Here is a 14165-nt window from a genome sequence, read left to right as displayed (position 1 = left end):
ACTTGCCACTGAAGGAAGCAGGATTTAAAGTGGATTAAAACTGCTTAAATGCTTGTGAGGAAGGGACTTGGGTGTCCTGATGAACAAAAAGCTGATCATAAGCCAGCATGCTCTTGCAGCCCAGTGGGCCAACTGTATGCAGGGCTACACCAAAAGAGGGGTGGCCAGCCAGGAGGGGGAGGGGATTGTCCCAGTCTGCCTTTGTAAGGCCCCATCTGGAGTATTGTGTCCAAGCCTGGGTTCCCCAGTTCGAGAGGGATGTGAACATGGTGCAGTGGGTCCAGAGGAGGGCCAGGAAGATGCTCAGATGGCTGCAGCACATCTCCTGAGAAAAAAAGTTGAGGGAGCTGGGCTTGTTTAGCTTGGAGGAGAGAGGGCTCCAGGGAGACTTCAATGCAGCCTTCCAGTACTTGAAAGGAGCTTAGAAGCCAGAGAGGGACAGATTTTTTACGTGGTCTGATAGTGATAGGACAAGAAGGAATGGCTTTAAACTATAAGAGGGGAGATTTAAGAGAGATATTAGGAAGAAAGATATCAGAGGGCAGTGAGGCAATGAAACAGGTTGCCTGGTGAGATTGTGGATACTCCATCCCTAAAGGCATTCAAGGCCAGGTTGGATAGGGCCCTGAGGAGCCTAAGCCAGTGGGTGGCAACCCTGCCTATGTCAGGGGGTTGGATCTAGATGATCTTTAAGGTCCCTGGAACTTAAGCCATTCTCTGATTCTGTGATTCTATGATACACAGATATTCAAATACCCTTCTGAATTCCAAAGAATATTTTCTAATGGCACTGGTATTTATCAGACCATCATTGCATGGTGGAGTCTTAATCATGCCTGAGGCCCTGTCTGGCTGTTCAGATGATGAACATAAGGACAGTCTATACTTGTTACAGACTGCAGCCTAATACAAGAGACTCCTGAGCTAGGAGCATTTATACTGACTAGAAGCATGAAAGTGTTAATCTAAAAAATCCTATAGAAGTTGGCCATGGAGCTGGAAAATAGAGACAAATACTGAGGGGGAACATGGCCGGAAATAAATTAATTTGGCTGTGATTTTTTTTTTTTCTTCACAGACGACAATCCCTTTAACACACAGTGTGGATTTGCAATGGCTGGTGGAGTGGAATGCAGTCTTAGTAAACAGCCATTACGATGTGAAAAGTCCTTCCCATGTCTGGATATTTGCACAGTCTGTTAAAGACCCATGGGTTCTCTGCCTCTTCAGTTTTCTTAGGCAGGAGAATTTACCAAAACATTGTCCTACTGCTCTCAGCTATGCTTGGCCCTACGCTTTCACTAGGCTACAGCTGATAATGCCTCTTGTGGATCCAAAGTAAGTGGCATGTAGCTTTCACCTTTATAGGTTTGTGTGATTTTAATATGAGCTGTGTTAGTCTCGTATTTCAGAATTGGTGTGTAAGACCTGTGGAGTTGCTACCCAAACATTCAGTTTTGAGTTATATAATTGCAGCTTGTAATGTGGAAAACTCTAGTTTTCTACCTTCATTGATTTTTGCACATATGATGTTCTGATGAGCAGTAAGTGATGGCTGCACGTGTTCTATTCCCTTTTAATATATGTTAAGACATTGTGTACTTAAGTCTGGGAAATGATTTTAATAATTTAATTCATTTTTAAATTCTAGTATTCCAGTCAATGCAAAGAAAACAAGTACAGCAAGCAGTGGAGACAACTATGTTACTTTATGGCGAAACTATCTTATTCTGTGTTTTGGAGTAGCAAAGCCCAGTATTATGAGCCCAGGACACTTGCGTGCTTCAACACCGGAGATCATGGCTACCACTCCTGATGGAACAGTGAACTACGATAATAAGGTGATGCACCTTGCTTCAGACAAATTATTCAGTGTCTGCATGTAAAATAATGCTGGTGAAAGTACATCCTGATGAAAGATATTTTACTTGGGAGAGCGTTTTGATCTATGCAAACTGATTAAGGCATGTAATTATTAAAACTTACGTTTAGCATGAGGTGACAAAAATATCTGGCAAAAGCTTTGGCATTTTCAAAATATTACTTTTTTTTTTCTGAATTCTGGGTGATATATATTCAAAGCATAGACATTTTGTATGACATATGTTGAAGTTAAATTTAATTTGTTGTTCCCTTTCTTTACTTGTAAAGGACTCCCTAAATCTATAGCATTATAAAGAGATTAAGGGAAGTTCCTGAATGCATATTGTATGCCTGCTGGACGTGAAGGAATACTGAAATATTGTTTCAAGTAGTAGCTCCTGAGAGAAGGAGTAGTACTACAAATGCAATTACTGGAATATTTTAATGAAATAACAAATTAAATAAATTACTATAATCTGAATGAAGGTAAAGGGATCTCTCAAATCTATTTATTTCCTAGGCCTTATTGAGATGACTGGTGTAGTAGACATTCAGTTAGGCTGGTGTATTAATATCCATAATAGTAACATCATTGCATGTTTTAAACTACATATTGATTCTTAGTGCTATCTTCTTTAACGTATTTACTCAGTATTCACATCCTGGCTATGAAGTGTCAATCATTTCTTAATATATTTTAGGCTATTGGAACTCCATCCGTTGGAGTCTTACTAAAGCAGCTAGTGCCTTTGATGAGACTTGAAAGCATAGAAATAACAGAATCACTTGTACTAGGATTTGGAAGAACAAATTCCCTTGTTTTCAGGTACTTCTCCATTTCTTATATTGTCAGTTTTTTACTTCTGATTCAAATGTGTTGCTTTTGTTGTAATTTTTGATGTAATTTTTGTTTTGCAATTTAGACATTAGTTTATGTGTAATCAATAAAATGATGCTTGTCAGAGAAGACTGGATTGTATTTACCTTTTTTTTTTCCTTAATTTAGGGAATTAGTAGAAGAACTTCACCCACTGATGAAAGAAGCCCTAGAAAGAAGACCAGAGGTCAGTTGAAGAAACTAAATGTAGCTGTTTGTTTAAACTGCAAAATGAATTTAAAAACAGTAAATTTTTTGTCTTTGAAAAACAAAGATCCCCATATAAGCTCTGTGTGCAAGAAACAGTAGCTGTATATAGGAACACAGCTTAAATGATTGCATTAAGTCTTAGTTTAATTTAAATTTGATCAGTGATACAGACTTCTTGGGGTCTTTGGGAGCAGTGTGAATATGAGGCCATCTGTACCACTTGACTTTGGGGCAGTGAGCAGTTCTTGTCTTTGTTCAGCAGTGTAGACGTAGCCATTGTGTCCATGCAGTTCTGCTGAATTCAGAGAGCAGTGTATTTATACCATTCTCTGCCCAGGCTGGTTTACCTGGTTCTCCAGCAGTTTCAAACTGTGTATTCACTGCACTGTTCTCCACAGCACCATCATTAAAGTACCCTCATGGTGACTTGACATCCTATCCCTGTCTGCCAAGTCATGGTCTTTACTGCAGAAGCCATGCAGAAAATAGTGAATAGAAAGAACAGAAATCATGAATAAGCAGAGGTCTCAGCTGTTCCCAATATTGTAATAAACAACAACAACAAAGTCACTCTGCAGGAACTTAATTTATGTTAAGTTTTACATGGACTGTTCTTAATAACTCTCTGTCTGGCAAACATCAACTACTATTTCCACTTTGCATGGAAATTTCAATAAGAGATAGATACATGAGAAGAAGAGACCACAGTGTGAATTCCCATCTTTCTCCTGATACGAATTGGGCCACCTTCCATTAAGCACTGCCACTAGTAAACCCAAGGGTGATTGAATGGGTCAGGCAGCAGTAGAGAATGTGGCAGGCCTCCATGTGAGCAGGCAGCTATCCAACATATCTGAAATAGCTTTTTTGAACAGACGTATGCCACAGAAAGAGAATTATCAGTACAGCCAATAATTCTAGGGGTAAAGCAGTATGGACTGTACACAAGATCCCCTGTGTGGGCACTGCAGGTGAGCTTGCCTAGGGGCAGTGTTACAGCACTGGCTCTGATGCTGGTGCAGGAGACAGCCGTGCATGTTCAATACTGCATTATAAAAAAAAAGACATTTTTCTCTCCATGTATGCTTCCCAGAACCCTTAAAGCGTAAAAGGAGCAAATCAGGCCTTCAAGTAGGACAAATCAAATGGCATAATGATTTGAATAAAACCTTTGGCTAAATTGCTGCTGGCTGTCAGTCCTGAGTCAGAATAAGCAGAGAAAGTGTCACTTTCTTTTCCCAAGCATCTGCTACTGGCCATCAGCAAGGCCAGAGTACGAGGTGAGATAAGCCTCTGATCTGATTCACTGTTGCTGTTTATACATTGTGAAGAGGAAAATTTGAGCCTTTTTTGAGCTTTTCTTGTCCAAGCAGCAAATTTCTTTGAGGGCAAACAGATTTTTGACCTTCTCAGGATTTTCCTTTGTGAGGATGCAAGATAGAAGGAAACAAGTTATTTTATCCCTTCAGCAAGGAACAGTCCTTGAGTGCTTTCAAAGCAAAATACGACACAGAAAAGACAGCTTCTAGAAGATAATGAGATACAGTGAAGCAGTTAACAGCAGTACTGTTCTACTGGGAGTGTATGTTAACTGTGTACAACCATTGCAGCCAACATATCCAAGATCATTGTACAGGAGTGTTTTCTGCAAGGAGCTAACTTGAATATGAGTGATAATGTAGCTGCAGCATTGCCATGTTCAAGAGTGGTTAACCAGTAAAATGTTAGAATTCTGAGGTTGAAGTATCTGATCTTTCACTTCACAGTGTGTCTAGTGCACTAAGTAGATGGTGTAAGGCTAACATGAATGTCCATACTATCTAGTGATAGCACGGGAACCTTGAATAATTAATTTTTTATCCAGAATTTCATGATTTCATTTCCATGTGTTCAGTGAGAACTGAGGTACCTATTAACAGTTTCTTCAAGAACAGTTGTAAAGACAAAAATGTGTTGATAATTAATTCTGTATTGACTTATAAGTCAGTATAAGTCATTGTCACTACAAAATATCCAAAAGCAGTCAAACTCCATCTTGAAGAAAATGCTTTAACCAGATTTTTTAGATCTCCACTGTGCAGACAGTTACTAGTTTTTCATGTATACATTTATGCATATAAAAATGACTGTTTTTTTTTTAAACTCCAAGAACAAGAAACGTCGGGAACGCCGAGATCTGCTAAGACTGCAGTTACTGCGAATTTTTGAACTGCTTGCTGATGCTGGTGTTATAAGTGATAGGTAGGACTATCATTTATCTTAAATACTGCTCTTTAAGTGAAATAATTTGCAACACTTGAGTTAATGTCAATATATTCTTTGAAGATCTGTGCAATATATTGGGAAGGATTTTTATATGTTTCTTGAAGAGGCTGCAATATATCTACACTGTTACTGTATTTAATGTACAACTTTTCTTTATGCTAGCACAAATGGAGCCTTAGAAAGAGATACATTAGCCCTTGGAGCCTTGTTCTTAGAGTATGTTGATCTGACTCGCATGCTTTTGGAAGCTGAAAATGATAAAGAAGTTGAAATCCTAAAGGATATGAGAGCACACTTCAGTGCAATGATTGCCAACTTGATTCAATGTGTTCCAGGTATGGTGCTGAATTGTCTTTATGCATTATGAAATTGGATCTAATATATCTATTGCAAAAGTCATTTATTTTTTCTTCTCTTCTGTTTGCTACTGGTTGTTAATTGTCATATTGCAAATGTGAAGGGAAATGTGCAGCAGAAGTTCAAATGTCTGTGATGAGTCAGATCAAAAAATAGTAAAGCATATCAAAGCTTGTAATAGTCATACGTAAGAACCTTCTCTTTAAAAGCCCAGCCAAGAAATTATCTGTGACCTTCTGGGACTTTTTAATGTAAGGCCTTGTATGCCTCCCCCTGACTTTGTTACCACTCTTTATAAACTCAGGCAGGCCTTTAAAAATATGGGAGGAGCAGAAAATGTACACTATTACATGTAGAGGAAATCCTGCCCAAGGTGTGTTTACCATGCTATCTGACTGTAGTTGTGTATCAGAAATTTCTGATGGATTTCATACCTTTTATAAATGGAAAGATCAGAAGTGTAATGTAATTCAGTTAGCAAAAAAATTCAAGAGCATACTTCAAAAACCTCCATGTAATTACTGAAAGATAATGTCTGGGACTTAATATATGTATGTCTACACTCTCCAGTTTATATATGACAAGACATAACAGTATTTGTCACAATGAATACAAAGGAATTTAAAAGAGTGCAGTAAGAGGTTAAATAATAAACGAGTGCTTTAATGTAAGTTTCAAGAATACAAATGTGATCAAAGTCATATAGCTGCATTCAGATAAAACACAAAAAATGTACAGTAGCTGAAAAACTTAAGAAAAAAATGACAATCCTGCTCTTCTCATTCAAGTCAAAAGATTCCCTTTCAAGCTGAGTAATGTCACGTTTTTAGCTTCTACTAACAAATGAAATACTGAATTTCTTTTCTCTATTCCTTTTTTAATTATGCTCGGTATAAATGCAGGATTTCTTTAGTAGTTGCCAACATTAGTAACCACGAGGAATTGCAAAGGTCTTTGCATTTATTCTCTCGTTTTACAAGGCATGTGACAAAACAACTGCATGATTTATGAATTTTACATGATTAAACTGCATGTTTTGAGAGAATGCAATAATAACTGATTCATTTCAATATAGTATGTAATTCTGTGAGAAGATACATTTTCCATTAATATGACAGCTTTAAAATATGTCAATAACTACTGAAGCAATAACATGTAACTCCTAGCAAACAAATGTTTATTTTGTCATCATCTATCATTTTTAATCATTGTTCATATTGATTTGTGTTAGTACTGTCTAGCTAGGCACTGTCTAGCTTCCAGTGTGGTTTATAGGTGAAAAATAATTGCTAAGTAGAATTTCCTATTCTCTTCAGTGCAGATTCTTACACTTTGTCCATCGTGTTTTGCTTATGGGGGCTAAAGCTGTTCTCTAAAACATGTTCTTGCCATGTTTTAAAACTTTCATGGTTAAGAATTCAACATTTTTCATTTGCTCAAGTAATTCAGCTCTTCGGGAAGTATATCATGCTTTTGTCATAAATGAACTGGTACCAAGCTTCTTTCCTATATTGTCCCTATCTATTACTGTATTAGAATAAGAGCTTGCATTCTCAGGATTGGAAGAAAATAAGTAAATAGCTGCCACTAAAGAATGAAAGAGGCCATGAAAAGACTGATTGTGAAATTAGTTTCTTCTGTGGTGTTTCTAAAGCCAGGTGGACATGTTAGTATAAATATACATAAATTAGGATGTATCTAATTCACTGATAGATTTGAAAAAGGAACTTACGTAATTTGAATTAAAGTGCACACTGAACATTAGAGAAAAATTCCTTTTGTATAAATTTGAAATTCATGTTATCATCTCTGCTGCATCAATGTTTATTTAAAATTAACAAATCATAACTATTTCTGTTTCTATTCACTTAGTTCACCACAGGAGATTTCTTTTCCCTCAGCAGAGCTTGAGACATCACCTTTTCATCTTATTCAGCCAGTGGGCAGGACCTTTCAGTATTATGTTCACACCCCTGGACCGTTACAGTGATAGAAATCATCAGATTACAAGATACCAATATTGTGCATTAAAGGTATTAAAGTTCCACTGTCAAAATCCATAATTTCAATTTTCCAATCAAAATACAAGTAATAAATAAATAAATATTTCCACCGAGAATTCATTTTAAAATTTTATTTAACTTAACTGTTCGTTAACAGGTTATCAGATTCACTGGGAGGATTAGACTCTGAATTTAATACACTGTCAGTTCAGTATCACAAGTGCATGTCTAAAATGTCTATAGCAATCTATCAACATCAACTGTGTGGCCACACAGTTCCCTCAAAAGAAAAAAACAAATGACATCCTTGTTAGCCTGAATCTGGGCTGAAATAATTCTCAGAGGTTTATTAATGTCAATTTTTTTTGTTTTGTTTTGTTTGTTTGTTCGTTTGTTTTTGTATAACTTATGTCCCTTGCTTTTTTTAGGCCATGTCAGCAGTGCTCTGCTGTGGACCAGTATTTGACAATGTTGGTCTTTCCCCTGACGGATATCTATACAAGTGGCTTGATAACATTCTTGCTTGTCAGGATTTACGTGTAAGTACTAACCAAATGCAACACTGATGAATCATTTTAATCTCTGTACTACACGAGTAAAGAGTCCATTACTGTAAGAACTATGATTGTATAAATTCTATTTTGAACAGTAGGCAGTAGCTTCATGCAGTGTTCTAATACAAATGTGCAGTTAATATAAAAAGTACTTTAACAGAAAATGTTATTTCTTAGCATGTAAAGTATATATGCTAAGCTAATATATGCTATTAGCACATATATGTAAGCAATAACCTAAAAAATTGCCTTGTGTCTCATGGCTGTTTGCAGCAAAAACTTACATTTTTCATCTGCCGATAAAAATTAAAAATGGCATGAGCTCAAAAATATTTGTATTTCTATTTGCGCTTCCACCCACCCTCTTCAAGTTTCTGTGGAATGAGAATGTAAAATCCCTTTCTGTTCAGTGACATAGTTGTTGGTGAAAAATATCTGAGTGAATGTATGTAACTCTTTCAAAGAACTCTTTCAAAGAAAGTAGATCTTTCAAAGAAATCAAGAGGATAAATGATTCAAGTGAGGAAATAAAGGTACATATAATTTTAAGAACATGCAGTAAATTATTTTTGCCATTTTCTCATCCGTTTCTGTGAAGATGAGTTTCTCTGTTTACCTTGTAACTATCCAATGATATTTCAATTTTTATAGCTGATTAGCTCATCTCTTTGAATAAGACTAGAAATCAAAGGTAGATTGGCGACTTGCATTAAGTGGAGAGGGAATTTCCTTTTATGATATCTCAGCCTTTGACTCCCTGTTGTCCCTAAAAGCCTTGTACCAAAACAGATAATGCATACCAGTGTAAAAAAAAAAAAAAAAAGGAGGCAGCAAAGCCTTGACGCTAGATGACACATGCTGTAGAAATGATAATTGATTTGGAAAAAAATTGAACAGATCAGAAACATTAAGACAGATTGGAAGTAGGTAGAAATAACTACTGAGAGAATCTAAGTTGGATAAAACAATTTAGAAATATTGTTGGAGATGGAGCGATAAGGATTTATACAGATGATACATATAATTGAAATTTTTGTGGATGTGGGAGTAGAATACCCAGCAGAAGAGAAAAGATATACTTCTCCTCATTGCATGTTTTCATTATTGTCAATGAATATTGCATTACTATGCCTAATTATACACAACGAGAGGAAAAACACCTTTGTTTGTTTGTTTGTTTTACATTTCCTCTTGAAATGCAAAATTTGGACATGATAGGTGAAATCTGTTTCCACTAAGCTAGTCACTGTAGTTCAGGACCATAACTAAATTGCTTTTAAGATGGTACAGTGTCCATAGGGAGAGTTCATTATCACTGATAGCTCATTTGATTTAACTGGATTAAGCAAACGAGTTTTAATATTCACAGATTTATGAAAGATAACTGTTGTTCTTTGCCTACTTTGCAAATCTGTGTTAGACAGAAAAATAGTAAACATGGAAGTGTGTAATTTTTTGAACTCAAATGAAGTAGGAAATAAACACTTAAAAAATCAGTTAACCAATATGCATGGAAGTTGACCAAAAGCACGTATTAAATGTGTCCTAGCTATTGCAAAGATTTTCACTTTTTTGACTCGAAAACTGAGCCACATTTCAACTGCGATATCCCCGATATAAATTTATGATAAATTTTCTCATTTCTTTTTACTTGAATACTACGTTTTCCCTTTGTTCTGCTTATGTTGCTCTAAAAATTCTAAATAACATTTTTATTTCACCAGTTATGATTTGATGTGCATTTATATTCTCAGGTTCACCAGCTTGGATGTGAAGTTGTAGTCCTGTTGCTGGAATTGAATCCTGATCAAATTAATCTCTTCAACTGGGCTATAGATCGATGTTATACTGGATCCTACCAGCTTGCCTCTGGATGTTTCAAAGCAATTGCAACTGTGTGTGGAAGCAGGTATTCATTAATTTCTAATTATATGTACACAGTACGTTACAGCAGACCTATCAAATCAGGTTTGCTATTTCTAAAACAAAATGTCTGGTCATATGCTGTGTATTTCCACTCTTTGCTAGTATAAGCAGATGTAATTGATCTCCAGAATGAAAAATGATGTTTTACTGGTAAATCTGTTTCATGTTGGTTACTCTTCTGGTTTGTTTTGTGTGAAGGACAAAGAAGGAAGACAGAGGTTTGAGTGAAGGGATAAAGGAGAAATATGCATGGGCAAAATGGACAAAGTGACCAAATGTATCTTGAAGAGTGGGGAAACTGGCTGCAGTATTCTTGCCAAAATGCCTAAAGTCATGTGTAGCCAACTGGCATCCTCTCCTAGACATCCGCTGAAAGTCGTTTCTGTGAAATTTGCTGCTTATGGAAGAAAGGGTCTCGTTATGAGTTTTGGCACAGTGTGCTGTGCTGGCTTTGCAGATGCGCTCATTTCACACTTGTAACAGCGCAGGCAGGATCCTTCCAGAATGCTGCTGATCAGACTTCACTGAGTTGGAAGTTCAACTTGTGTTATAAAGACTTTTTAGTCACATAGGGTCATAGAATCACAGAATGGCTTGGGATGGAAGGATCTCAAGAATCATGAATCTCCAACCCCCCCACCACAGGCAGGGCCACCGACCTCCCCATTTAATACCAGACCAGGCTGCCCAGCGCCCATCCAACCTGGCCTTGAACACCTCCAGGGACGGGGCATCCACAGCCTCTCTGGGCAGCCTGTTCCAGCACCTCACCACTCTCTCTGTAAACTTCCCCCTGACATCCAACCTAAATCTTCCCTCCCTCAACTTAAAACCATTTCCCCTTGTCCTGCTATTATCTACCCTTGTTAAAGAGATGATTCCCCTCCTGTCTGTGGCTCCCTTTAGGCACTGGAAAGCTGCCAATGAGGTCACCCCGCAGCCTGCTCTTCTCCAGGCTGAACAAACCCAGCTCCCTCAGCCTGTCTTTGTAAGAGAGATGCTCCAGCACTCTGATCATCATCCCTATACATTATATATGAGCTGTCTCAAACAGCTCTTATTGTCTTATTGACATGATTCTGGAAACAAGCCGATGTGCCTATTAGAAGTTGCTGCTGCTGTATACGCATTTGAAATCTGTGCCAGTTTTTCATATTTTCATCAGAAAGATACATAATATCCACAACACTGTAATTTGCAATATGGACCTTGTTTCAAAAGATTTTGCATGGTATTTTCATTTACTTTATTAAAAAAAATCTAAGTACTATTAGCTTGAAAATAATTACCTTGTTCTTTTTCTAACTTGCTTTAATTTGATTTGGTTACTTTTCTGTGATCTGATATCACTGCTGTTAATAAAGAACAAGCATGAGCTGCAAGTTGCAAATAGAAAACAGTGCTTTGTCTCCTGATTTTGTAATTTTCCTTAAGCTTTTCAAGACCTCTACAAGAAGTCAAAAATAATTTGTATGATCAGCTGATTTCAATAGAGAAATGTGTGAGGTATAGGAAATCAAAACAAGAAAAGTATTTTAGAATTCATTTTATGTTGTTCTTACAGGAACAACCAAACTATATTTTGCCTTATACTGAGATTTCAAAAATATGAATTGAGCTTTCTGTTCTAAGATTTCTGTTCTAAGATAAGACAATTTCTAAGATGCTTATTTTTTGTGAAACAAATGAATAAATCACTTTTTCAGCCAGGCTTCTCTCTTCAGACTGTGCTACCAGTGCCACTCTGTCCTAAAAACGAATCATTCCCATGTCTACAGTGAAAATTGAGTGTGATCTGCATAATCTTCTTTGAAGGGAAAGTCTGATTATGAAGTTGAGGATTTTTATTAATTCTTGAACCCTGGTCTTTTTTTTCTCTGTCATCCATTTTGTCTGCTTAGGGACAGCACTATTGGAACTGCTTGTAAAGTGAGCATTATCACATTTTTAATGTGTTTTTCTACAAAGAACAAAATGCTCAGTGGCTTTCAGTTTGTGGTCCTCACATATATTGCTTCTATTGTGATAATGTACATAGCATGTTCTGGAAGTCACCCTGTGGTGAACAATTATGAAGATATATTCTCTTAATATATTTACCATTACAATAAATGTTGCCTTAGTGGACTTTCTGAAGCAGTTTTTGTTTTTACTCTTTGAATACAATTTTGATAGAATTCCTCATGTGTTTGAATGTACATATTGGTGATAGTGTCTTTTCTTCAAAGAGGCTATTTTAATTGCAGCTTGTTTTAGTGAGTACTTTATCTTTGAAAATTTCTGTGCTAGCCATCTCTTCTCCTCTTCTAGAAACAGTTTATATTATAATTTAAGGTGAATTGACAGCTACAGAAATAGGTATTGCATTTTTCTCTGTGGGTAACTCAGTGCATTCCTAAGCATTAGTCTAAGGTAATTATAAGTAATCCCTTCTTTCTTCCAGTTCACCAGATGGCCCTTTGATCAAACAGCATGTGCTCATAAGAACTCCCTTTCCCATATTCTGGTGATAGAACAGAGAAAAGGAAGATGACATTCTCATTAAGCCATATTACACACTAAATCAGAGTGAATATAATCTGCATTCCTCACCAACATTCATGAAAATCTGCTGTTTATTCTTCTAGGAACTATCCTTTTGATATTGTGACGCTTTTAAACTTGGTGCTGTTCAAGGCTTCTGACACCAACAGGGAGATTTATGAAATTTCCATGCAACTTATGCAGGCATGTATCAGCTGCTTTTTTACAAAACAACTAAATGTGTGTCCTTATTTAAAATTTGTGTGTGAGCTTCGTAAAAAGTACTGGTTATTTGCATTCTAGCTTTGTTTTGAAAATAAAAAAATTCGTTCTATCTTGGCTTTAGATATTCTTGGGAATATTTATGTAAAAATTAATGGGGAAAAGATAGGATCTTTCAAATTTGGAGCATGTGGGTCATTCTGTGACATCTTGAAGTTCTGACATTTTCTGAGTCAATGAATTGAATCTTCTCATTATGTTGTTCTCTTTTTTCTCTTTCATAGATTCTTGAATCAAAACTTTTTGTTTATTCAAAAAAGGTAGCTGAGCAAAGACCAGGCAGTATTTTGTATGGTACACATGGTCCATTGCCACCCCTTTATAGTGTCTCACTTGCTCTTCTTTCACATGAACTAGCAAGGATGTATCCTGAACTTACCCTTCCACTTTTTTCAGGTATCTGTATCTATAATATCTTCCTTACATTTTTGTAAAAATGGTAGACTACTGAGTTATTTCCATCTGTGAATGGCAATTCTGTTTATAGATTTAGCTTGTCCTGGTTTTGATCTGTTTCAGGTGAAATCAAATTTAGCAATATAACATATATTTCCTAGAGGTAATTATATAAGGTACAGAATATTTGAACACCTCAGTTGGGAGTTTTTGTTCCACTTGTGTCACCTTAGGATAGCTTTGAGATTACAAGAGCTGACGATAAGTTAAAATGACATTGGCAAACTCTACAATAATGGGTTCTTCTGTTAAGCTTGGTGACTCTTGGCCTAGATTTGTTTATATATAGATGATAGTTGTGAAGATAGAATTCTTCACTCCATTTGTACATGACTTTAACATGATGTTGTTTGCCGGTGTCCAAGTAACATTTACCAAATATTCAAATCATTCTGAAGGAAGGATCTCCACCTTTGCCACATTTGCAAGTCTTTATTATCGTTTTAATTTTATCAGAAAAACATTGTGTTATTGAGAAAAATGTCGAAGAATCAGATCTGCAGGAGGACCATTTAGAATACGCTCAGTCCTGGGACCATTCCTGGGAATGACTGCATTTTGAGACCAGTCTATCTGTTTGAATCCATCTGATGTGTTGCTCTAGTTTTTAAATACCAGAATGCAACGTCTATACATTACACGGTATACAGCAGAGCCCCTTTCTATACATTTAGATTCTAGTTTATGTCTTGAAGATTTTTTTAAAAAAAGACAGAAAATCTTATCACAGATTTCCCAAATCCCTTTCCCTTGCAGTGCCAGTTCTGTAAACTATGTATGACACTTTATACAGCACTCAGGGTGGCAACCACCTGTGAGTTTTACAGGCCTCTACACAGGAAATAAGAC

General features: G+C 36.5%; 1 protein-coding gene across 13 annotated transcripts in view; it reads left to right on the top strand.

Moving 5' to 3' along the window:
- The window catches only part of FRY (FRY microtubule binding protein), a 244342-nt gene that overhangs the window by 164080 nt on the left and 66097 nt on the right, over positions 1–14165 (top strand). For all 13 annotated transcript variants that reach the window (XM_090133321.1, XM_090133320.1, XM_090133318.1 and 10 more), the window contains 11 exons: positions 1079–1338; positions 1652–1841; positions 2565–2689; positions 2870–2927; positions 5100–5191; positions 5378–5550; positions 7445–7605; positions 8004–8114; positions 9884–10038; positions 12683–12782; positions 13085–13256. In XM_090133321.1, coding sequence (XP_089989447.1) covers positions 1079–1338; positions 1652–1841; positions 2565–2689; positions 2870–2927; positions 5100–5191; positions 5378–5550; positions 7445–7605; positions 8004–8114; positions 9884–10038; positions 12683–12782; positions 13085–13256 — 1597 coding nt within the window. The remainder of the gene's footprint in view (positions 1–1078; positions 1339–1651; positions 1842–2564; positions 2690–2869; positions 2928–5099; positions 5192–5377; positions 5551–7444; positions 7606–8003; positions 8115–9883; positions 10039–12682; positions 12783–13084; positions 13257–14165) is intronic.

This window comes from Phasianus colchicus, chromosome 1 (genome assembly GCF_987193195.1).
Source record: "Phasianus colchicus chromosome 1, bPhaCol1.hap1.1, whole genome shotgun sequence".
Lineage (NCBI taxonomy): Eukaryota > Metazoa > Chordata > Aves > Galliformes > Phasianidae > Phasianus > Phasianus colchicus.
The sequence above is the reverse complement of the archived record's forward strand: the minus strand, read 5'-3'. Positions and strand labels throughout refer to the sequence as shown.